The 25,999-nt window shown below is 46.0% G+C and overlaps 1 protein-coding gene across 1 annotated transcript; it reads right to left on the bottom strand.

Annotated features, from left to right (window-relative positions):
• Positions 1–10,173: 10,173 nt before the first annotated feature.
• On the bottom strand, positions 10,174–25,092 carry CLRN3 (clarin 3). The gene is made up of 3 exons (XM_037805034.1): positions 24,810–25,092; positions 16,448–16,627; positions 10,174–11,921 (listed from the first exon to the last, which is right to left on the bottom strand). The coding sequence occupies exons 1-3, from the start codon at positions 25,036–25,038 to the stop codon at positions 11,650–11,652; spliced, it is 681 nt and encodes a 226-aa protein (XP_037660962.1). The 5' UTR covers positions 25,039–25,092; the 3' UTR covers positions 10,174–11,649.
• Positions 25,093–25,999: the final 907 nt, after the last annotated feature.

The following is a 25,999-nucleotide window of genomic DNA, read 5'->3' as shown; positions in this document are numbered from 1 at the left end:
CCTCTCCCTTCATAGCCAGACTCCACCCCCATCTGGAGGAGAAATGCTCCCCAAATGAAAAATCCTTCATTTTCAACATGCCTGATGAGATTAAGCCAAATCTTTTTACTCCCCAAAAGTCTACCTGCATGAAAACATGCTTGATTAGAAACAAAAAAAATCTCCCAGAATTGCCTTTTTCAGATCTCATGAAAGACCCAAACTGACCTAATCATAGATGTTTCCACCTGGAAGTGAGCCCAGGTTCATGGAGTACATCCTACTACACAAATTAGGAAACGGGCCCAAAGAGCAGAGGCCCCAGCTCAGTGAGTTGGCAGTCTCCGGCTGGAAACATTCTGATCTTGGACTCATCCACCACCCAGTGCTGTGGCCCTGCAGGAGAGCTGACCAGTGGCTGGGGTGAGCCCCCTGCCTTTCTGTCCCACCCACCCAAGAGCCACTGGCCAGTTCACAACTCTCCTTCATCTACTGCTGCCCAGGGCTTATCAGAAAACACTTTCTGTGTTGGTTTGGATGTATTGTGTCCCCCAAAACATCATGTTCTTTGATGCAATCTTGTGTGAGCAGATGTATTAGTGTTGATTAGGTTGGAATCCTTTGATTGAGTGTTTCCATGGAGATGTGACTCAATCATCTGTGGGTGAGACCTTTGATTGGATACTTTCCATGGAAGTGTTACCCCATCCATTCAGGGTCAGTCTTAATTCAATCACTGGAGTTCTGTAAAAGAGTTTACAGACAGAAGGAGGTGCTGCAGCCAAGAGACACACTTTGAAGAATGCACAGGAGCTGAGAGAGGAGCTGGAACACAACCTGGGATCAGCAGACGCCAGCCACGTGCCTTCCCCGCTAACAGAGGTTCCCCAGATGCCATTGGCCTTCCTTTGATGCCCTCATTTGTACATTTTCTTGGCCTTCAGGCTATAACTTTGTAACCAAATAACTCTCTTTATAAAAGCCAATCCATTTCTGGTGTTTTACATAATGGCAGCATTAGCAAACCGGAACACTTTCCTTCAGATCTTCCTTCTGCTCAAGTTCTCCATGCCCTCCAGACCTAAGATGAATGTGTCCAAAGAGCATAACCCAAAAATGAGGGAAAACTTCCAAGGTCATCTTGAAGATGCACTTGACCCTGGGAGTGGTAGCACATAGATATAGAATGGCCATGGAGTATCCTTATTAGCCACAGCCAACAATTGCTTGAGAATTAGTGGTTTAAATCATCTCATTTCATCCTGGTGACAGCTCTCTGAGGCAGGTGGATTTCATCTTATTGTTCTCCCAATTTTTCAGCTGGAATCTAACCCAGCAGGTTTTCCAACTCAAGTTTTACTTTTTTTTCCTACAATTTTGACTATTGCTCTAAGACCCACAGGTACCATAACAAATGGGGTGATTTCCTTCACTTTCTGTTCTCCTTCTTTTTAAAAACATGCTGTGGATTGTCATTTCAGAATATTAAAGCAATACATGCTGACTGTAGAAAATTCAGGAAAATGGAAGGGTAAAATAAAACCCAAGGGCACCTCAACATCCAGAGAAAACTTGTGCTAACAGTCTGACTCTGCCTCTCCACACAACGTCGTATTGTGGAAATTTCCTTCCCAAGCATCCTTCTCAGCTGCTTCATCACATCCCATTATGTGGATGTGACATAACTTATCTAATCATTCTCCAGAGCAGCGTGAAAAGTGGAGCTCTAGATTCTCAGTTATGTAATAGAGATGGTCATGCGACCCTCACCTTCTTTCTGAAATATTGTTTCAACAGAGTTCTGTGCCCAGATATCACTAAAACTGATTTAGAAACCTATTTGCAAGTTGGAGGCTGTTTCCAGCCACTACGGAAGAACTTCTACCCTTCCAAACAGGGACCACTACTCAAAACAGATTGGACATCCCCGGTGGAGGCAAATCTTCTTATTCTATAGGCAGATGTATTGGTTTTGGGAACCAGTTAATTCAAACCAAGACTGGTGAATATAAACAGTGATAGAGCTGTGGATGAAGATGGGTCAGGACTCTCGAGTAAGGGGACTTCCTGGGTGGCCCATGAACTAATTCAAAAAGCAGTTCTCAAAGAGAGGTTTGGGGGTAGGGGGTAGTGGTGTCCATCCCTCCATCTTTACATGATGGACCCTTACTCATCATTCAAGGATCCATAAACACATCCCCTCCTCTACAAAGGCTTCACCAACCCATTCGAACAGCTACTTGCTCCCTCCACTGCAACCCTGTAGCACACTGTGCTTTCTCCATGACAGTCCTCATCATTTTTTGTCTCTGTATTTCTAGGTGTCAGTGCAGTGCTCAGCCCAAGAAGGCAGGAAGCAAGAGTCTTGGATCCGTGGTTTCCAAGCTCATGTAAAATTACAGTTCACAACTTAGAAGAGGGGACACGCCTTCTGTGGATGTCTGAACAACATTGAGATAGAAAACTGAGAGGGGGAAAAAAGCAGCAAGGGACGAGCACAATTACCTGTAAAGGAAAACCCAGGAATTTTTTTAGCAATACAAGAATCTGAGACAATTCAGTGTAGGGGCAAATAGCCCAACTGGCTCCTTGGCTTTCTGGACACCACTGTCCTCAGGAGATGGTAGACCCGATGACAAGAACCAAGGCCCTCCCACACCCCAGATCAAAATGAAGATGCAACTGAAACCTAATTTCCCAAATACAAGTCTCCAGAGGTTTGAGGAGCCAATGAAGTTACCCCTCACTCTTTTTTTTCAGCTTTTCCTGTGTTTGAAGATGTAAACAAAGAACATTACGGATTGCCTCAGCCTAAAACGAAACCCACTGAAGCTAGAGCCTTTGGAGAAGGTTCGGGGAGCAGATTTCCTCAAGAAGAGCCTTGCGCTGCAGGGTCTCGGGGTCTTTGGGCAGCATTCCCATCAGAGCATCTGCTACAACTGAACCTGGTGCGCAGTTCAGAACGCAGAGATTTCACATTTGCTGCACCACTTGCTTCTATGTCTGGTCAATTCAAGGGCAAGCTCTTTAAAATGCAGCAAAAACGGTTACAAACCAGACATGAATGTGGATTCTTTTGAAAACATAATGGAGCTTCAAAATATAGAATGTTGAGTCTAATTGAAGAAAGGAGCCCGGAACAGTCATTGCCAACAGACATAGATTCAGCGACCTTCCTCCCCGTAAGAAGGTCTGCTGCAGGGTTCTGTTTACAAATGGCACAGCAGGGCCTCAGGCTGGTAACCCCCAGAGACTGACCTTACTGTGCACGTGGGTCCACCAGATGCCCGTGTGGGACCCTGCAGCCTGGATGCAGACCAGACCAGTTGGAAGTGTCAACACCTCAAGTGTCTTTGTTGAGGCCCCATGAAGAGACCAATTGACTCTCTCAAAACCACTATCCAGGAACTTTTCACTGGTGGTATAAACTCCAAGTCATCAAGCTGAAGACTACTCTTCAGCTGGGTTCTGGGCTAGCCTCCAACCATTTTGGAGAAGGAGCCTTTTGTACAAATCTAAGAAGCTACCTATATAAGTGAATAATAAGATACAGAGGTTGTCTTAAAGATGCAAAATCTTTCCAACCCCTAGGAATTCCACCTTGAAATTGAACTGATGGGAAGACCAAAACCAAGTGTGTGGCACTTACGGAATAAATTGTATTTGGCTCACTTATTCCAGAATGGCAGAGTTTGGGTGGGAGATATCTATAGCCGCAGTTCTCAAAGAGTGGTCCCCAGAATCCCAGGGGCTCCTGAGACTCCTTTGGGAGGTCTGCAAGGTTCAAACTATTTCCATAAGAATACTAAGATATTATTTGCCTGGTTTTACTGTAATACTTGAACCAAAGGTGGAAAAGTGATGCTGGGTTGAAATTGCTCATGTTTTTGCATGAATCAAGAAAGTGTCCCCAAACTGCACTAGTAATCAGTGTGTTCTTTACGACAACACACTTGCAGGAAAAAGTTAAAAAGCCAGTTTCAGTTAGAAACATCTTCACCTAAAGTAAAAATTATCGATTTTAATAAATATTTTTCAATGGCTTATCTTTTTTAGTATTCTGTTTTACAAGATAGGATGTGCACATAAGCATTTCTGCTGTGCACTGAAGTACACTGGTTGACTCAAGGAAAAGCATTGTGTGGTTGGTTGAAATGTGAGCGGAACAAACTGCTTTTTTTTCATGAAACTCCATTTTTACTTGACAAACAACATAAAATGGACTGACAAACGATGGTTACACAGGCTTGGGTATTTAGCAACATTTGCTCAAAAAAGAACAAAATGAGCTTGTCATTTCAAGGAAAACAACTGACAATTATTTGTTGCCAGTAATAAAATTTGAGCTTCCAAGTGAGAATTAGAATTTGGGAACATTTTAATCTGCCATTGTGAGCTTAACAGTTTCCCAGTATTGAAAGACTTCCCTGAAGAGATTGGTGGTGATGTTAACAAATGTGAATTTCCACTGTTTATAATGAAATATGTTAACATTTAGACGATTTCTGTATCTTAGTGAGTCCATAGTTTCCAAGCAACCAAAAAGTGTTAATAGATCCATTAACAAATGGGTTAATAGACCCATTCTCAGTACCAGGAGACACAGAGGCCAACAAAGCAGAGAAGGAAAATCTCACTGATGTGCTTTCAGATCCCACACTGAAACAGGCCTTAAGAAGCAACTACCTGTCAAGTTTTGGTGGCATATCAAAGAAGAATATCCAAAGTTATCTACAAAGGCTCTTAAAATACTGCTCCCTGTTGCAACTACATTTCTGTGTGAGGTTGGAGTTTTTTCCACCAAAATGATTTACCATGACAGAAGGCAGAAGCAGATGTCAGAATCCAGCAGATTTCTATTAATCCAGATATTCAAGAGATTCTCAAAAATACAAAAGAATGCCACTCTTCTTAATTTTGTTTTGAAAAATACAGTTGTTTTTCATAAAAAATGTGAAATTTTCATAATTAATTTTCATAATCCATGAAATATCAATATGTAATGGGTTTATTACTATTTTCAAATAAATAAAAATATTGTCATATTATTAATTTCTAATATGATAAATATCAATAGACATAGCCCACGTAAACAAAAAACTCTTCGGAGTCCTCAGTTGTTTTTAAGGTTGTAAAAGTGTCCCGGAACCAAAAGGTTTTGAGACCCCCTGGTCTATAGCTGTGGTGCATTTTAAATGTCTTCAATCTCTTTTATGATCCCCTGAAAAAAATGATGTGCCATCAATCTTGCTATCAAAATTCTCTGCATCATTGAATAAGTCCATGCATACAAAATTTTCATGGAGGCATTAACCTAGACAATTTTACCCTGGGAGAAAAATTCTTTAAGCAGGCTGTTGGAGATGATGATTTATTGGCTGGCTTGGCACTAGCCATAAAACTTTCCCAAAGGAACCACATTTACAGCAGGTGTGAAACACTGGTTTGATGGTTAGCCTTATGTGTCATCACAGCTAGTGTCCAGTTATTTGACCACATGTTAAGCGAGGTGTTGCTGTGCAGGTGTTTTGTAGATGTGGTGCGCATCTGCCATCAGGTGACTTTAAGTAAAGGGGATTGCCCTCGATAATATGGGTGGCCCTCATGCAATCAGCTGAAGGTCAGAAGAGCAAAACTGAAGATTCCTGGAGAAGAAGAAATCCTGCCTACAGACTGCAGCATAAAATCCTGCCCTAGTGTCCAGCCTGCTGGAGCACCATAGACGTCAGACTTGCCAGCCCTGCAACCGTGCAAGCCAATTCTCTTGGTTTGCTTATGTCCTACTGGTTCTGTTTCTCTGGGGAACCCTGACTGACACAGCTGGTGTGTTGGGGTGCTCAGTAAAAGGTCAGGAGATACCCAGCCCGATGATTCTGGAGTTTCTGCAACAGTTTACCATGTGGTCTTTGGCACTTAAATTTGAGTGAAAGATGAAAGAGTCTTGGGTTAAAGGATTCGTCATTCCAGGAATATGAAATGAACATTCTCACATTCTATTGAATACACCTGATGGTCATCATTATTCATTTATCGGATTTTGCTGAGTAAAATCTAAAGAGAGTATTTCAGCAACACTACAGCAAAGTGAGATCCTGGCATCTGTGGGCTCACTCTGTTACTCTCAGAACATAGGCACTCACAAAAATAATATTTTTATACAGAACATTCTGTAGGAAACATGTATGAATCAAAGCTCATGCTTGGTTCCTTAACATTTTCACATTTCATGTTTATGTAAATGTTTGATTAAAAGGTAAACTCCAAGAAATTAAAAAGAAACAAAAAGAACTTAGGAGTTCCCAACTCTTCTTCTACTCTTTTATTTCACTTTTCAGTTGAGAAGGCCATTCCTTAGCTCAGTATATCCCTATTTCCTCTGCTCCTCTGCAGGGCACGTAGTGGCATTAGACAATCTCAAAGGCCCTTTTCCGTCCTTGCTCAAGGTCACCATTTACGGGGGAACTTGGGCCACGTCTTTCTCCAGGAAGCCTCTTCAGATTGGTTTAGGTTCCCCTTCCAGGGCTCCCAGTGGTTGTCCTTCAGATGCTGCCTTTTTCAATGGGCTCCACGTTTCTCTGCCCGGCTGCACCATAAGCCCCTGTCTGTCCTGCACACTGCTGGGTCCCAGCTCCTGCCTCCATGCCTTGAAGTAAGTGCTCAGTGAATATGTTCTTAGTGAGGATTGACTGAAACCTGCTCCTGACGCATGTGCATGTGCTTTCTCCCCCACGCCAGCGAACTTCAGTATAATGATCTGTACTTAAAATTGCAGAGGCACTAAGAGGAGCTAATTCTGTATTAAGAACATGATCCGTTTAGGAAGACAGGGATGGTAACATGGAATGAGTGGCATCTGGAGAAAAGGGTTAAATTTTTAATTAAAAGTGAATGCTTACCAAATTGGACATAGCAAGAATCCTGCGGACTCAGTTATTTGGAGTGGCACATGCCTGACGGTGGTCAAGACTGGTGCTTGGACGTGCTCCTCAGACTCCTCGCAACCCTTTTAAACGCACGCGTGATACCAGCCGAGGTTCTTTCCCACAGCTGCGGGCCTCTCGGGCGACAGTGGCAGGCAGGTCTGTGTCCAGTCCCGGCTCAGCGTCCCCCGGGCTGTACCATGGAAGGACACGCCTTACCTTCACTAAGCCTCAGGAGCTCCTATAAAATGGAGTTAATTACAAACCAACACAAGCTTTCTCCGGGAGGATCAAGTGAAGTCTCACATGCAAAGCATTTACAGCAGACATGCACTCAAGCCTGGCACCTGGAAGGCAAGACACATTTACTGCTGCTGCAGCTGCTGGAGCCCCATGAGGACCAGGTTCAACATCTCTTCCGGAACATCGTCGGTGCATCCCAACCTCCCCGTGCAATGAGTTAGAAAAGGAAAACCTCCCACTTCTGGAAGGGTGATTTACATGAGTTGAACATTTAGTTGACATGCTGTGATTCAGTTTTACCAGCTGAGTAAATCACTCCACAGAGGTTCAAGGTTAAAATTAAAAAGTCTACCCTTCTTTTCAGGGGGTGGGAGGGAGGAAAGGTGTTGGGTTTTTATATAGTTTGTTTCAAATTAATAGTCATAAAATATAATGTATTTCTATCTAGATCTTTCTTTTCACTAATCATTTAAACATTTTGAAAATTAAACTTTTCCACTCTGAAGTCTGTCACGGATACATCTTTTTTTAAATTAGAATGTTGTTGAAAATCCTAATTGATGCTATAATTTTTTTTTTCAAACAGTCTTTGGGTGATGTTTCTCAGGAAGAGCATAATAAACACAAACAGAATAGGGACTCAAGTGAGCAGGGTGTGTTGTAATTAAATGTCTATAAAATCCCTCAGTGCAGTTTCCCACAATGCACTTTAAAGCTTCAGAAACACGTGCAGGCCCCCTTCAAGTGCAGCGCGATAAACCGATGACCCTCGCCACCACGAGCAACCGGGCCTAAGGCTGCGTCTGTTGTAAGATCACAACTCAACAACCTAAGTCCTTTGGTCACTGGTTCTGCTGCCTCCTCGGGAGACGGGGGTCGGGGGGTCATGTTGAGGAGACCGGCCCTCTCCAGCGCAGGTTCACACCGGAGCCCGGGCTGAGAGATGCTTTGAAACAAATTAGGTGCCCTTGCCTGAGCAAACCAGTGGAGGCGGGGGGGAGGAAGAGGGGGGTGGGAGGAAGGGAGAGGAGGGCCTGTCAGTTCTGGAGGGCACTGAGCCCTTTATACCCCTTAGCACGGTTAATTCTCACACAGTCCTATGAGATAAACCCACAATGATCATCCCCATTTCACATACGATTAAAATGAGGCTTTGCCAGATCAACTTACTCAAACCACGAGGAGCAGAGTCCAGGCAGTTGGACTGCAGAACTTCTCTGCTTAACCCCACACAGATGATCATTTCTAATAGTTACTACTATTTATTTCTTAATCAGTGAGAGGCTCACAGAGCGGCAGGGGCTGGGCTGGTCTCCCACAGCAGGCTACGGGGCAACAGGCCGTCTACAAACGGAGCTTCCACCTGTGTCCCCGAGTCTGGAGCCTTTCAGGGATGGGACTGGGAACACCCGCAGTTATTAGGGAAGGGCTCAGCCTTCCCACGCCTCTGGCCACTTGGGTTCTGGGTGCCAAGGACGGGAGAGTCCAGAGGGGCGCAGAGCCCACGGGGCCCCGGCTTCTCCCCGGGCTGGGGTCTCACAGCCAGAGAGGCCCCCGACTCCAGCCATCCCTGCCCACCCCCCCGCGCTGCGTGCACTCCCCTGGTCAGGCAGCGGGAAGCCTTCAGATCAGGGGACCAGGAGCCTGTTGGCAAGTCCGCCCTGACCTGCTGGTTCCCGTGAAGGAGACAGAGGACGCCGCTGGGCAGGGAGGGGAGGGGGCCGACGGAGACCACCCCCCCACCACTTTGCCTGGCGGTTTCCCTTCGCAGCATCTGTTCCCAGGAGCTTCAGATGGCACGAGTGAGGGAAAGCACGGGGGTCTGCAGCGTGCCTCAGAACTGCCTTCTCCAGAGCTTCCTGCTGGTGGCTTTGAAGACATCTCTACCTTTGACCCCACTTGTAAGGTACAAGAGTGCAAAGAATGTATAGTGGTCATAACAGATAACACATTCGATTGTCCTGTACAAGAAAACAATGCTCCCTGTTCTGCTTAATCTGCAAGGTTTGCTGAGACAATCAAATAGGCTGATAAGGAAGATAATGACAATAATTGGTATTTTAATCACAGGAAACCTTGCCCTGAGGTTACCTCGTGTACCACTCTGTGCTTGGCCTATGTCAACTAACTGGCAGGAACCCAAGCACCGAGTATATTAATTTCCCTGAAGTTATCATCATGGGTTGTATTTTTAAAATATAACTGAAGACCATGGTATTTTATATAATTTATCTCTTTTGCTAATATAGATCGACTTTGTAACCCACCTCATCATAACAAGACCACATGGATTAATTAAGGGTCATATCTAATTCCAAAAAATAGCTTGGACGCCTTCAAAACAGTGTTTCCAGATGGCTCCATTATATCAATTGTAAGAGAACGTACATATGTAAAGCTGTTTGGGAACAGCAAATTGCTACCCAATAGCGTTCTTTTCCTTGAAAAAGGAGATGCTCAGTCTGCCTCATTGTGCCGGGAGCAGTCACCAAAGGCCCCATCTCGGAAGCTGGGCAGGGAGGTGCGTGTGGTTCCTTCGGCACTGCCTGTGCTTCTCAGAGTGTGCAAGCCTTGTTCTTGCTCACCACGGTTGCCACTGCGTGCACACTGGTAGTTTCATTACCTAACACCTTCATTCTAAGGAGCCATTACCTTCCTCTCCCCCACTGGGAAACCTAGCTCCCTTTACCGGATTCCTATACTTCAAGATGCTTCCATAAATGTAATCTATGACTAAAAGAGTAAGACAATTTGTTCCCTAAGGAAATTGGGCTCTGCTCGGATGCTGGGATGAGTAAATTCAGTGTTCTCTACATTATACAAAACCATTGCATTAATGTGAAGTTGTTTGCATGAGTTTGTTACCTGTATCCATTTCCTCTTAATTGGCCACATTGTCAAAATCTGATGCAAAATTCAAACCTACAAAGAACGGATATGTTTATAGCCTCTAATAACTTAGAAAACATTCATCATTGAAGATCATATTTTTAATGCATTCAAATTTTCTTAATAAATTAACATGTCCTTGAATTAGTACGAGTTTTGGGTGGGAGACTACAGAGAACTGACCTTTCAGAGAATGAGCACAATTTGGGAACTAACTACCTGCTTTAAATGGAATGTGTCTGTTCTGACAGCTGAAGGGTGGGCTCCGTGACAGCCCAGGGCTCGGGGTGACATGGAGCCTGGTACTCAGTGAATATTCCTTGAATGAAAAATCTTATTTCTAAGACTGACTTCTAAAAAAAAAAAAACTAAGAGCAAAGGTCATTAATCACTTTTTCCTTCACAAATTGTCTATCTTTTTGTCCAAAGAGCTTCTGCTTTGCAAATTTCACCAAGGGAATTCTGCTCCTTTTGACTCATTCCATTAAGATGTGAGAGGCAATTATTTCAGAATCCTTTGATGTTTCACCTGGCTTATTTGTGGGACACTCAAGTGCAAAAGATTCTCAAAGTGATTTTCTGAGAATACATCCCACTGGCAAAGAAGGTCAAATCCATTCTGGTGGTATTTTAATTTTCCTGGTTGCCCACTGTCTTCTGATAAAACCATGAGCCTGTTCACCCACCTGTTCTTAGAGGGCCACCCAAGGCCTGGGTTCCATTGTCTGCTCTGGCTTGATTCTGGGTATGCCTGCAAAACCACAGTGTTCTCAATCATTTCTTCCTCAGCACCCAGCAGTGCGGGAGGCTGCTGGCAGGTGAAGCGTTTCCATCTGAACAGCTACATCTGTGTCTACGCTGCAGGAAATCACAGACGCTTGGGTGATGGACTTGTTGCTAGAACTTGCTGCAATGTTTCACTTCCATTCACTACAATCTTTTTCAATCAAAAATACAGTATTTAGCCTATGTAGCATGTAGACTGCAGGGTTATAATTTTTCCATCTCCCTGACCCTCTTTCCACTTCCAAATCTCTTCCCTCCAAAGAATTTCACCCTGGAATTTCAAAAATGGGTTTGAGGGTCACAGATTCAGCATTTCTGCTCAATGCTGGGCTCAAGTTTGTCAGCGACTGAGGATGTAGAGACCAGGTCATTTACCCTTGAATCTCACATTTGCCTCCAATACTCCATCCTGGAAAGATGAGTTCTGATCCCTCTGTACCCAGAAATCTTCTGCATAGAATGGAGATGATGACACCTGGTCCTTTCTGAGGACAATGAGATCATAAGTGGTAAAGTGCTTTGAGCTACTTGGATGAAAGATGTTTAATGCAAGCCTGTTTAATTGAAATAATAAGACCAGATCCAAAAGGTCCATCAGCTCATAATCACTCTAGGGCTTTGTACGTTACATGGGATGGCAGCATCTTCCCATCCATCTTCTCCGGCCTCGTGGGCACCCTTTTCAAGGGGTAGGTCATTATGAATAGTATACTCTGATGAGATAATGAACATGATTGCAAAATGACAGTCATTCAGGGCTTCAATTCACCATGCTGACTACCAGACAAGCTAAGAAGTGACTGCTTAGGGGAGCTGACATAAAAATGTCTGTTTAGAATAAAATTCCATCCCTCGGTGCGTATTCCATCGGCTTTCTCTGCTCCTGCTTCCGCTGGTATCTGGCCTTCTGGTAGAAAACGATGATGACCACAGTGATGATATTTAGAAGAATGACGAGGAACATGAGCCAAAACGAGTACCCATAATGGTGAGTTGCTCCTTTATGCATGGCTGTTGGATAAAGTATCTGGGACAATTCTTCTGAGAGATGATTGGACTGCGTGTTCCCCACAAACAGTATCATGGTCAGGAGAATAAAGGAGGCTGAAAAGAAGATTAAATTTCGTAAATGACATGGTGATACGTATTTTTAATGTCACTTATTTTCTTCATGGAACATGTACTCTCTGGGCATTTACTGAGGAAGGACACTGAGTTTGACAATCTTTTAGGAAGAATACAAAAGAAATATAAGACAAACTAGATTCTAAGCATGGAGCACTGAAAATGGTGCAGGGCAGTGTACAACCAAGAGCAAACGTTCTGGCTCAAATCCTTTCAGAAGTGGCCTTGGTGTAAACGCTCAATAATAGTGCTGGTGATGACAGTAAAGCGATGTATCAAACAGCCTGCTGCCTAGGGCAACATACATAGTGGACTTGCTGAATGAATGAGTGAGGGAATGAATGCATGAACCAGAGAGTCAAGTGAGAAGCTGGCTATAGAGGAATGCATGGATGAAAACGAATCGGAAAGGACTAGGAAGGAAAACAGCCTTTCAAGTGGAGGAGGCAGATGGGCAAAGACATGGCATAGATCAAGAGCTCGGAGCATCCCTGCAGTGTGGGAAGCAAGCCCAGCCCATTGGGAGACACTGAGGCTCTAAGCATTGGATACAGAAGATGGGAATCCTCTCCCTCCCCCCAGAGAGCCTCAAACACCAGGGTCTTGAACTTCATTCTATCGGCCCTGGGGAGCCACTGCCTGTGGCATCATTTAAGAAATTACCCTGACTCAACTCATTATAGAAAGGAATTTTTCATTTGGTGTCTTCCCTTTTGCATTCATCAGACTGTACTGCCCCAGAGAGCATTGCTTAGCTTGAGCTTTGGAGAGCTGCCTGGGCCTCTTTAGATGAAAGGGGCAGGGTTCAGGGGCCTGGCTAGGTGAGCTCAGGTGACATGTTTCCCTCCTCGAAGCCCCACTCCACGTCTTCCGAAAGGGAAATAATGCTGATGGTACACGGTTGGTGGTGAGGCAGGTGCATGGTCTAGCACAGCCAGGCTCTGACCATCTGCAGGCACCCAATATTGGAGGCCATCGGGGGGAATTCCAAGTACAGAAGTCCTTCGGGACAAGCTCTGTGGGACTCTTAGTCCCCTGACATATACTCAGAACCAGACTGACATTTTTGGCGTCAAATGTGTCCTGGCCATAACCCATGCCCTGGAAAGTCTTCAACACCGTCCTCCAAAGGACCTTAATTAGATGGTTTGTGTGTGTGTGTGTGTGTGCAAGGAGAATGCTTTAACTGCCCTTGATGGTCTGCTTTCATCTTTGACTTAATGATTTTATTTCTTAATAATTTATACCTACAAAAGCCCCCATTCTCTGATGCTCTCCAGGTGCCTCATGCGCCTTCATTATCCTTCATTATGCTCTTGTGAAGGTTCTCATAAAAGCACCAGCATAAAGGAGTAGGATGAACACAGGTTTAAACACTTTTTCTAAAGGGGCTGCCTATAGCTTTGATATGAACCGGGAAGGGCCACCACCCCACAGAGGCCAAGCTGTCAGCCCCCTTTAGGGACAAGATGCCCTGTGGCTTTGCCCTGCCCCTAACCGCCTGTCTCCTTTGGCTTCCTGGACCACGAGCCTGTACAGAGGGCTGGAGGAGCCCGGGGTAGCAGGAGGAGCTCTGAGAGCCCAGCAGACTGGCCTCCCCTCCAGCCTGTCCCTGTGGGTGGGTGAGCTGCAATGTCACTCTCCCCCATTTGAGTCGTGGGTTCCTCAGGCCAGTGTGGGGCAGACGGCAGGCTGGGGTCAGAGGGCACAAAAGCCCAGGAGGTGGTGCTGGCATTCTCTCTCTGCTCCAAGCAGAATCGCTCCGTTCTGCCAAGAAACCCGCCACCTCTTTCTCCCCGATGGACCCTCTCCATGTGTCTGCCAGCCAAGGAGAATGTTTCCAAATCCAGCCCCTGCAGGGATTTGCAGCAGCCCTGAACTTAACTCCAGGACATGCCTGAAGTTAACCTGGCCTCTGCCCCTCAGCTGCAACCAGGGACCCAAGACAAGGATTCTCCAAAGACTGAGGCTCTGGGTAGCAGAGTTTTTGATAAGTTCTCCAGCCCTCCGGCTCATGTGGGGAAACCTCAGGAGCCTCCAGAGGGCAAAGCACTCAGGTCAAGAGGTCTGCAAGGGGCATTTAGTGGAAGCCAGATGCAAAGTCAAAGCCAAAAGGTTGAACAAAGCTTTTATTCCAGCCCCCGTCAGAATTCAAGTCTCCTCCCAGCAAATCCATGCCGCGAATTATTTTCCCGCCCACCTACCGGCCCCTCTCAGTGTGTTAGGACTTGTCCCTGAGCTGGGGAAAGGAATGTGGCATGAGTTCTCTCTCTGTCAAACAACCTTTGTTATTAGACGTAGGTAGGGGGAGAGGGGGGTGGCCTCGGGCCCTTTTCTCCTCCCCCCATTTATTCATCTTTTCCTCCATCCGCACCTCGGGCTTCTGCCATGTGCAAAATCAGCCTCTGCTCAGCTGCAGAGAAAAGTTGCTGTGGAAGCCACGGCCTGGCAGAAAACAGTGCCCTTCTTGACGCGATGGAGGGATGGGTTTTGAACCCTCGAAGGCTGTAGATGCAGGCAGTGCTGGGTCTGTTTTGTTTCACTGGCCACACTGCTGGTCCCCTCCCTCTCGGACCAGTGCCAGATTTTCCTCCAAGGAGCCCACTCCTCTCCTCTCACCCCTGTGGCCTAGAGCGGCTGGCAACCGCCTTGCCTTTACGACGGAGCCCGGCTCCTAAAAATAGGGGGAATGTAGAGGACATCAGGAGATGGAGCCCGGGCTGGAAACAGCGTCCTGATGACATGACCCAAGACCCTGAATCCAGCTGCACCTGAAGCCATTGCTTCCCCTGGCTTTGTAATTGTATGCACAAAAATAAAAAATGATTCATTTTTTGCCCATCAAATAGCACCAAATGGTCTGGCTTTTGGTTTAGTTGACTGAGGCACACTACAATTCTAGAAACAGTTTGGTGAAAGATTCTGGGTCAGAATATCTGAGTTTGTAAGCAAGTTCCCTAGCCCACCTGACACTCAGGTATCTGTGCTGTCACAGAGGAAGGACTTATTCTCACTCTACGGGACCTTCACACTTTGCCCATCATGAATGCTTATTGCATCTGGGGATATGTTTTTACCACCAGGAACAAAAACACAGAAGAGAAGGGAATGGCCATTCGAGCATGAATTGGCTAAATCAACCTGACACTAGAACCCCTGGGCTGAGCCAAGAGTACAGAATGGGATGTGTGTCTGGGTGTGCCCAGGACTGTCCCTGTTTCCACCTGTTGCCCTGGCTTCACTGTCAAGAGTCCCCTTTCACGTTGCAGGTGTCCCTGTGTAGTGAGTGAGTGGCATGGCTCTTGGCATCAGCTCACGCCGGCTCTTCCCAGCTCCAAGTCCAGTGGCCCCACACTGGCCACAGGAGAAGTTACTACAATGCAGAGTGGCCAGTGAAATACTTCAGAGAGTCAGTTTCTGCACATTCAACAGCACACCTGGCAGAAAGCCAGGACATAGCAGTGCAAGGGCCTCTTCCACAGCCCCTGCCCCGGGTTCGTGGCGAGGGGCTTCCCATGGAAGCAGAGGAGGAAGCTGCCCAGAGTTCCTCCCTGGGGCTTCCTGAGCCTCCGTATCCAGAGCATCTTTCCTGTGCATGGAATTTTCTGGTCTCTGTTAAGTGTATCACCTGGGACTTACATGCAGCCACATCCTGAGACACCCCCTTCATAGGATGGGCTGCTTTGGGTCCGCTCCTGGGATCAGACTGGGTGGTCGAGAGGAGGGGAGCTTAGGAGAAATCCAGCTGCCTGGCAAGGGCAAGGCCTTGGAGGGAGGCTGGACGGGCCAGAGAGGTGACGACCCTGGCCAGAGGCAGAGGCGAGTTGTGATCCACTTCTCATCCTGTCTCCATCCTCCACCCACCCAAGCACCCCCACCCAACAAACCCCTCAAATGACCTGGCAACAACGCAGAGTGACACCAGAGCTCACAGGGAGCCCCCAAGAAGTGTGTGGGTCTCAGATTCTCCTCAGTGACATGATTTGTGGTTCTCTGTCCATAGCCATCGGGTTACGCTGGGACACTTGGAGTTCAGCCCAAGGGGAATGTAGGTCTACGGCGGCGAGAAGAAGAGTGGACGAGTATATGTGTACATGCCTGTGTGATCCTCTGTGTCTCAAGGGGCTTAATTTGGAGTTAGACAAATGCAGAGGCTCAGTGAATGCTTTGTGGGCTTATGTATGTTTTAACTTGTTACATTAGACACTCAAAAGCAAATAGAAAATATTAAAAAATTTTATATACTTTAAAGCCTTCTGCTCACCGCACTCTTTGCTTCCCTCCATTGCATTTGAGACAAAATTCTATTTCCAAGAGATGCTTAATCACCGATGTAGCTTGATGAAACTAAAACCCAGCCCCTTGCATGAACCCAGCACAGAGAAGTTTCTTGTAATTGTCCCTGGCTTGAATGAGACTGTGTGCGCAAGCGTATTAGAAAGAGGCAGAGAGACAGACAAGAAAACGGGCTTTCCCACTGCGTGCCTCTTCTCACCGATACTCACTACTGAGTCCGTTCCAGGTGTAGATGCCCACCGGTCCCAAGAACGTCTGATAGGGGTTGCTGATGCTGTTGTAGAAGGTAAACCCAGAGCTCAGCAGCGACGTGGACAGACTGAGCACAAGGAACAGAATAACCACCAAGTGCAGGGTTTTTTGGGAAGAGTTGTTCAATTTTCCTAAAACTGAAACAACGTTTGGTAAGTACAGAGTGCAAACCACCAATGCCCACACAGGCCCTGGTGCTCCTTCCCCAGTCGCTCCCTGAAATGCTCGAGTTAGAAAGGGGCAGGCAGTTCTCCAGGTCCCATAAGAACGGGACGGAGCGGGACCTCCAGAATGCCACATTCCTTACTCCAGGCCAGTCGTCGTGTTTGTGGTTGAATGAATGTAACCCCCGTACTTCAGGAAAATGGGTCTTTATGCCAGTGTTCAAGTTCCCCAGGAAAGAGCACGCCCTCCTTAATAATCTGCGGTAGTTTGACAGCCCTCTGGCCTCAGAAGCTCTCTAATGGGATCTGTAGAAAATGTCCCTTTTCCTCCGAGCTCTGTCTCTGCTTCCACTTGCAGACACTTGCAGGGTGGGTCACCCCAAAAGCCTGGATGCAGTGAGGATGCCGCAACCCTGTGGCTTCCGAGGGTGGCCACCGACAGGGGCTGTTTTGTTGATTTATGTGTGCTTTGTTTGACGTCGCAAGTTAGATATTCAAAAGCAAAGGAGAAGGGCTAATGGACGTGACCAGGCAGGTGGATGTAGCAAGTTAGATATTCAAAAGCAAAGGGGAAGGGCTAATGGAGGTGACCAGGCAGGTGGGAGCTGAAGGCTGGAAGCCCAGACAGGCAGAGATGTTCTTATTCACCGAGGTGTCGACCCCACTTCCCGACTCCACAGGAGCTGGCAGGGGATCTGATGCCCACGCGGCTCAAACACCTGCAGTGGTTGGGAGTTTGGCACTCGGGTCGGCCGGACAGGCTTCTCTCCAGCTGAACTCCTCCAAGTTCTAATCGCATTTTATAAAATTTGCCTATTTTTTCAGTGCAAGGGAGCTTCCGAGACTCACTCATGCAAAGGGAAACAAAGATGCTCTGGGCTGTTAGTGTTTCTGTTCTCTTGCTTTTAACCACCATCAGCCACCCTCCCTAATGCATCCTCCTGCTCCTCCATTTACAGCACAAAATGACCAGAGATGAAAGGCGTGTTTCCACACACTCGCCGCCTCACCGCAACCACACGCTTTAAAAGGTCTCCAAGGGCTGGCAGTTTGTTTTAGGTCCTTAGGAGGTCTGCCACCACATTAAATAGATTGCTTGCATAAGATGATCTGTGAAAGCCACAGTGATATGAGGGGATAAAAATTGTGGAAAAGATTTCAGAGCAGATAGTAACATGCTAAGAAAATCTTTAGGAATTGCAAAGCATAATAACAATGCGGGGGTGGATACGAAAGAATAAAGTGCTCTTTCTGTCTGTTTCTGTGTCTGAGGTTCCCAGGGAGAGCGCTCTTTGAGTCTCTCTCAGCATACCCCAGAGAAGCATTCCTCTTGTTCTGGAATTTGTTCCGGAATGGGGCTGGTCCTTCTGGGTTCTGCTCAGAAGTCAAGGCTTTTCCTCCCAAGCCACAGGGTTCCCAGGCCCTTGGAGCTGGAGAAGCCCCCAGGGTGCTGTGAGCGCCCCTCCCAGCCACACCAGCGTGAGGACCCCCAAGTTTCCCCTAAAACACACCCGGGAAGGGAGCCCCCTCTTTTCAAGGCTGCCTTTTCTATCCCTACGTCACCTCAATTATTTAAAAGTTCTTCATTGTGTTGAAGCCCAATCTGAGCCTCTGCAACTTTTAACCAGGGGTCCTAACTGTTCCCTTCCGAACACATAGTACACTTGCTCCGCTCCTGCCTTTCCAAATATTTGAAGAGGGTTATAAATCCCAGCATCATCATCAGCCCCACATCTCTCGAGTGTTCTTCATGAGGTGTGATTTCCAAAGCCCCTGCCGGCCTGGTCAAACACACACACACACACACACACACACACACACACACACACACCACCACCACCACCCATCTGTGCACAGACCAGGTCAACTTCACCTCTCAGATGACACTGTCCGGGACCCAACCCAGGACTTCCAACAAGACCTGATACTCACCTTACAGGAGTCTGCCGGCTCTCCCTTTGGATATTTTAATTCTGTTACTTCAGCTTGTTTTGTTTTGAATCAACAGTGCTTTATGGGGATGATACATTTCCCTACCACTAGACAGACATCTTTCTAGATGTGGCCAGCCGAGTCTGCGACCGGGCATCCTAAGAACATCCATAGGGGCTGGTGGCCAAAGGGCTTTTTCATGAAGACACTAGGTGAGCCCAGAGCAAGGGGCCTCCAGGAGAAGAGGGGGTGTGGGGAGAAGCCCAGGGACGTAGCCGCGAAAGGCACAGGAGGGGGATGTGATGCAAGGAGCACTGGCTGAGAAGCAGAGAGAGGAAGGACGTGGCAGTGAGAAAGTGCAGAAAAGAAGGGGGACAGGCAGGGAAAGAGGGCAGGGGACAGGAAACATGGGAACTGTCTCGGATAACAGTTACTCATCCCTCGAAACCCCATGGGAGGACAGAGGGACAGAAGGAGGGTGAGTTATCAGCTCGGCGGCAAGGAGAACATTTCGCTCTGGGTGAGGGGAGGGATTGGGGTTGGAGTTCAGCTCGCACATGTATACAGACTGGCACTTAGTGGTGACAGGCTGCTTCACAATTTCTGCTAATGACTCTTAGCACATGATTAAATTCTCAGCGTATCACTCTGCTCTGCATCCCAGGTAAGAACTCTAACAAGGCACTGGTTAAATTAAAAAGGTGTTGCCAGGTGGGGATGGGTGGGTTCTGGCGGGCTTGCCCACCACCTGCCTTCTGCAGGGGCTGCCCACCCCCTGGTGGGGGCTGGATGCTGTGAAGTTTCCCACCTTGGGCTGAGCCTCTTGTGTCTTTCTCCGACAAGGGGGGATGCTGCGGTTGGGGAGATGTGTACCACGTTAACTTAGCCCACACTGTTGTGAAATGAGTAGAGGGTGATAACAAAGGGCAAGTGAAGAAAAAAAAACTAAATAAACAGGACACACCCAATCGACGGGCAGGGTGGAACGCTGCAGATGTTTCCAAACTTAGTCACCACTGGAAGAATTCTTTTCCAAGCCACGCTCACCCAGCTTCTCCCTTGGGCACAAAAGGGGCAACTCCAGGATCTAATCAGAACTTTTCAGGGGACTAAACGAACTTTCTACTTAACAAAATTTGGTAACTTTGGATATTTGGATACGTCACTAAAAAACGGAAGCACCAGGGTTACCCCAGAGGATTTTTCTGCTTTATGCACTTATTAAAAGCTGTAAATACATGTTCATGCTTATGTGGTTAACATTCCACTTTTCCAGAGTAAGTTAGAAAGTCACCATCAAGTTTAGCTTTGCTTTCGACTTTCGGGAAGATCTAGTAGACACAATGTTTCAAAAGTCAGTCAGTTTGGAGTCTGCTGACCCCCACTTTGCTATGTATTAAGTTGACAATTTCTCATTTTAACTGCCATTTTTTAAATTATTTTTCAGCGTTCTGAATTCCCTGCCACTTAGGTATGACAACTGCATCTCCCCTCAAGCTCCAGGCTCAGAACTCAAACAATGAAAGCTGAAAACTCAGTGAAAGTTTGCAAGAATTTGCTAACAATAAACCTCAGTAACATCTGACAGCTGCTCTCTGCCTACAAAATTAGCAAATACATTCAGTTCTCTTTTTTTCTTCCTTTTAGGGGGCAAGCAGTTGAATCAGGAAAGCCACCCTCACAATTGGAACTAATTGCCACCGGTTCTGGCAGCCCCCGGGAAGGGGCCAAGGACAGCGGGGCCTGGACCCATGACAGCTGGGGAGCAGGAAAGAGCTTCAGGGACCAGGTCACCCCAGGGCTCCCGAGGCAGGGAGATTTAACCCCTCGGGCCCCACTTGCCTTCCAGCCCTTCTAGCTCCGGTTTCTCTAAGTTTCTGAAAATTGTGGGGGTGCCACAGGCTTCGGGGTCTCCATGCCCCACTGCCTCTCGGTGGAGCAGCTAATCATTTATAACGTGTCATTTCTGGTCCTCTGAGAAACTCCCCCAGTTGGGGAGCGGATCAGATTTTGATATGATAAATAGACATTCAGAGCATGTTTTGCACTCTCTTTTTATTGTATAAGGTAATATTGTACGTGCATGTGAGCTTCCTGTACTTTTCTTAGAGAGCATCTAAGTTTTTTTTGCAGGATTAGTTCATTGCTTTTCCCACCAGAGTGGCTAGATGATGAGCTCCGGGTGGTGGATGTGTTTGCTTTGCTCACCTTTGGATGGATACCCAGGGTCTGATGAAAAAAAAGCAATCCATTTCCCAACAATACACGGTGCTGTGAGGAAGTAGTAAGATGTGCTAAGAGGAGAGCAAATCGGTACAACTTTTTCTAAAGTGCGATTATAGCAACAGCCTCGGTAAATTATCACATACTTTGACTCATTTCCAGAAACTTAAGCAAAGAATTCATCAGAGATCTGGAAAAAAGGTTTATGTATAAGGATGTTCACTGCAAAATTCTTTTTCAATAACAACGTAAAAATAGGAAGACTGTAAGTGTCCACAGTGGTTTCATTCATTCAACAAATAACTGCTGAGTGTCCCTCTCCCAGGAAGAGAGCCTCACTCCATGGGCCTCGGTATACCATCAGCACCCACTAAACCAGGGAATCTCAGACGGTGACCCCAGGGCTCTCCCAGGAGGCCCCTGCTGCTGTGACGAGCCTCTAGGAGGTCTGCCAGGACTCCCTTGGGGATGACAGTGGCCCGAGCCCTGAGGAGGCCCTTTCTGTCTCCCACCCTCGCTAAACCCAGACGGCTCGGGGGACAAATGGCAGGCAAGTCCTCTCCAGGAAAAGAATCAGTTTTGTGTATGGGGTGAGGGATGGGGGTGGGAGCCGTGGGGAAGGGGCTCATGGACTCTGGAGAAATAGATGCCATTTGTTCTTTTCTCTGCAATTAATTCTACAGTTTTTGCAGCAGATTTGTTTTCCTCTTTATTTTTAGCTCAGGCTAATAGTATCATTTTGAGTTCCCTGAGAACAAACAGGGGGAGGGGGACCAAGGCAACGGGTGGGCAGGGGTAGCCAGATTGGGGGGAAACCACCAGTTGGTCATTAACTCAAAGGCAGCACTGTAAAGAGCAGCCAAGCTGGAAGGTCTTTGCTCAGCCTGCCTCAGTACCTCTGCAGGGTCGTGTCAGGAGCTTGGTCATATAAATGATTTCAACTTTAGACAGGCCACATCCAGGGGGCTTAAAAAATATGCACTACAGCAAAGCACACCAGTCAATCTAGCCCCTGGCCACAGTGGAAGCTGGTGGTATTCAATGCTGATTTAAGAGCACCCTGTATTAGCATCATCTGGAAGGATTTTTTTAAATAGGAACGTCAGGTCACCCCCGGAGATTCTAGTTTAATTGCTCAGGGGAGGGTGATGCACGCTCAGCCTGGAGTCCGAGAATCACAGCTGCAGGCACAGTGATGGCTAAAGGACAACATCCCTCCAAACCAAACTGTTCTAGGGACTGAGAACAAAGAGACCCAGTGTTATGTGAACAGAAATTCCTTTAATAAAACTTTTCCTGTCAAAGTGATTCTGTAAAAATATATGTTTCGGTCAGCGTGTCGGCGTGAGAGAATTTGCAATTGCACTTCCAGGAACTCTGTATCCTAATGCAGGTGAGTCACGTCTCCATTATTCCAAGTGTGAGAAGATTACACGTTGTGCCCCTTGGACCTCGACTACATTTCCACAAAGTTATAAGGGACTGTCTTCTTTTAAGGGCTGCATTTACGCAGCACCCAAGACCCTCAAACAGAGAGAAAGCACAACAGAGAGAGCCAAAGTCCTTCTACCAAGTCATCTTTCAAGATTCAGCTCAGATGCTCCCCTCCAAGGGGTCTTGGCAGACCCGCTCCCCAACACTGGTTCTTGGGGTGACCTGCTCATACCTTTGCCCCCAGACCGCGGGTGGGGTGTTAAATCTAACTGATGGAGGGTCTCTCTCCCACCAAGGCCAGGAGCCACACACCATCCCTCTCTGTCTCCAAGCCCCTCAGTCATGTAGCAGCTGCTTGGTAAAGCTTTTTGAACTGAAATTAAAACACTGTTGGAAGAGCAAAGACAGTGTCCTCACTGGTTGTCCGGACGTTTGGCAAACTGTAATGCATCTAGAGGGAGCTGGTAAATCCCCTGGTTAGCCCATGCTGGCCAAGCAACCTAGTTACACATTGGGGAATTTCCTCAGCAGCTTTGGCTGATTGCTTTCCCCCCCAAAACTGACCTATGGTTGGCTGCATTGCACTGGCACTTCCGTAATTAGCCATTGTCGCTTCATTCTGCTCTTTCATTTCAAAATCTACAACCCAAATTGGAGCCGTGTGATAAATCCTATGCAGAAATGCAGCAGAGCTTTGCAATATTCTTTACTCTTTGGGGATTTTCAGTGAAATTACCCTAGAAAAGAGGCTGACCAGGTTAACTTCTCCAACGGAAAAACCCATTCATTGCTGCTGGGCAGGAAAGCAGTGTCTGTGGGGCCGCGTTGCACTGCCAACGGCTAGTTTCTGTTATGAAATAAGCCCAGTGTGGTCAGGAGAAGCCGGTAGGAGAGCATCTATGTCACACCATAAATAATTGCCATCTGCTGTCCAATAAGGCATTCATGGACCTTAAGCAGCTGAGCAGCATGTGACATATTTTCTATTATGTGATATTTCCCTATCTAAAGAGTTGTTTACAAGTGTCGCAGGCTCGGGTGCCAACCAGAGCGATTACCCAACCTCTTCACTGACTGGGTGGTGGTCCCTCTGCCCACAGAGGGGTAGCAAATACAGGCAAAGCGAACGCAGATATTCCAGCTACACTGTGCTCTCCCCATCGAGCTGTGCCACCGACATTGCCCCCGTCCCCTCAAGGCTGTCCTGGACATTTACACGAAAGATTCTGTGACCTAACCTGCCTTATCTGGACCCTCCCTGGGTGTGGCTCATCATAGCTTCCTCTTAGTCATTTATCTCAAATTCCAATGGGTCCCAAGCAGATGCTGCAGGAAATCAAAAAATTCACAGCCCTTCTCTCATATTTGAGTTTTTACAAATGTAACTGGTGATTCAGAAATTAGTACATTTTTTCGCTTGGAAAATACTAGGCACATATCTGAAAGTGTGACTGGCTCTTTGGAAGTCTTAGTTTCTGGCTGATGTAGTGTGAGGTTTCTCTGCTTCCGGTGAGGCTGAAGCTGATGTCAGAGGAGAAGGGGAAGGCACGCTGCAGAAACCCTGCCTTGGCTGACGTCTAAATGGCACATTTTAGCTGGGAAATACAAGGATGTTGCAAAGTCATAAACTACAAACCTAGAATTAACATCTGTGGCTCAAACTCCTACCTTTATGTATTACAGGAGGACTAAATATTACATTTGTGCAAGGTGGAAAGTCATGCATATTTTTAAGTCGAGTTGTAATGACTACAAGCCACCTGAAAATGCCCATGCAATACCTGGACACAACACTTGTTAGAAACGAAGTCCATTTATCACACTATAATTTATATCTATGGAGACTTCAGCTAAACAATTCAAATTCAATTTTAAGTAATTTATATATGCTTTTAAATTTAGAAAACATAACGGTATATATTCAAACTCCAAAAGTCAAATAAATAGCTAAATCAAGATATCGTTCTCAATGAAATTTTATTTTCCCTTCATCAAGGGTAGAATCAAAAAAAATAGGAATTCCTTTAACATATACAATTAATGGAATTAATGGAAATTTAATATGAGGTCCAACAACAATGAAGTACTTTGGAGGTAAAAATGCAAATTCAAAGTGGTTAAAGAAATAGACTTGAAATATAGGAAGAAGAAATTGGCCATGTTTTCCACTTATTTTTTCCCGACATACGTGCCCCTAATAAAGTTAGTGGCTCCAACTAAAAATCCACAGTCAATACATTTTAAACTGCTGTTCCTGCAGGCTGTCAGACACCACCTTGCTACGACCTATTTTTCACTTATACTTGTCAATAATCATGGCAGGGACCATCTAAACATGACCATTGCTAAAATGATTTAGACGATTGTATTAATAGACACAGCCAGAACTGAGGAAGCTGAAATAATGAGAAGGCAAGTTTTCAAAATTAAAGTCTGCTTATAGCCTAATACAAGTTTATGAGGAAATCATTTCTGAATAGTTATTTTGGCCCAACTGTAGTATGACATGAATCATACCCAGTTAATTCCATCTCAGTCTATCCATTCGAATTATTTTATCATTTACCTTCAAAATCTTTGTCTGATTCTGCAAGTCCTTGATCCAATTCTTGGATACTGTTACCACGAAAAAGTCCATAGTTGATGACAATGCTACCATTGGAAGCAAAGTCACTGATGGCAATTGTACTGGTGACCCACGCTTGTGTTGCCAGAAGAGAGCAAATAACAACGAAAGACCCAAAGCTTGTGAAAAAACTCGATAAGAACATCAATGTTTTCTTTGTTGTAGGCATTTTCTCAGGAAAATAAGTTTCCTAGGTTAAAAAATTAAAGATCTTTTTATAATATTTCTAGATCTTATCATTTGGAGTCCGGTATCTAAAAATGGAGTCTAACCCTTTGTTGTAAAATATAAACCCTTCTTCTTCATAGGATGGGTTATGCTAATGAACATTGGCCTATGAATGTGGTCATAAAGATTCTACAGTAACTGAACTTTGGTCCGGAGTGGAGGGTTGCTATGGTTACAGCCAACCAGCAGAAAACAAGGGGAAGGCACTCTCTTCCAATGGACTTCCTCAATCACGATTAATTTATAACCTTGGAAGCAAGTTCAGTCTACCATGTCGAAACAGGAATAGGATTCCTAAAGGGAACAAGGGCCTGGTGGATCTGTACCCTAAAATGGCACAGCAGACAACTCTTTCAAGTCCCAGCTCTTTCAAGACTTAACTGGCTGGTCATTTGGCCCTTGCAACCATTCTGAAAGCTCATGCCTTTCAAAGGTCCTGTGGAGTGGAAACAAAAAAGTTTACACCCCCCTTTCCTCCTTTTAAAAAAGACTTTATTAGATAAGTGTGCCTTTCCAAATCCCTCTAATTAGATCATATCTGTGAGAGGTTTTGTCTTCATTTCTCTTTAGTACCCTAATGGAAGTGGTTCAGAATGTTCTTGCTTTAGGTCTTTATGTTCCATATCCTTTCAGTTGAGCGGCTAATAATTTATAAATTGTCATTTATGACCTTCAGAACAATTCCCCATTTGCTGAGCAGACTGCAAGTAGATGTTCACATGTTTTGCACTTCTCTTTTTAGTTATTTTTTTATCTAATTATAAAGTAATGTTATATATGCATATTAGCATCCTGTACTTCTCTTGGATAGCATCTACCTTATTTGTGGGATTAGTTGGTTGGCTTTTCCCAGCAAAGTAACTAGTCTATGGACTGCAGGAGGTGGACGTGTTTGTTTTGCT

Source organism: Choloepus didactylus, chromosome 15 (assembly GCF_015220235.1).
Source record: "Choloepus didactylus isolate mChoDid1 chromosome 15, mChoDid1.pri, whole genome shotgun sequence".
Taxonomy (NCBI): Eukaryota; Metazoa; Chordata; class Mammalia; order Pilosa; family Megalonychidae; genus Choloepus; species Choloepus didactylus.
Note: the sequence above shows the minus strand (reverse complement) of the source record. Positions and strands in the feature narration are given on the sequence as shown.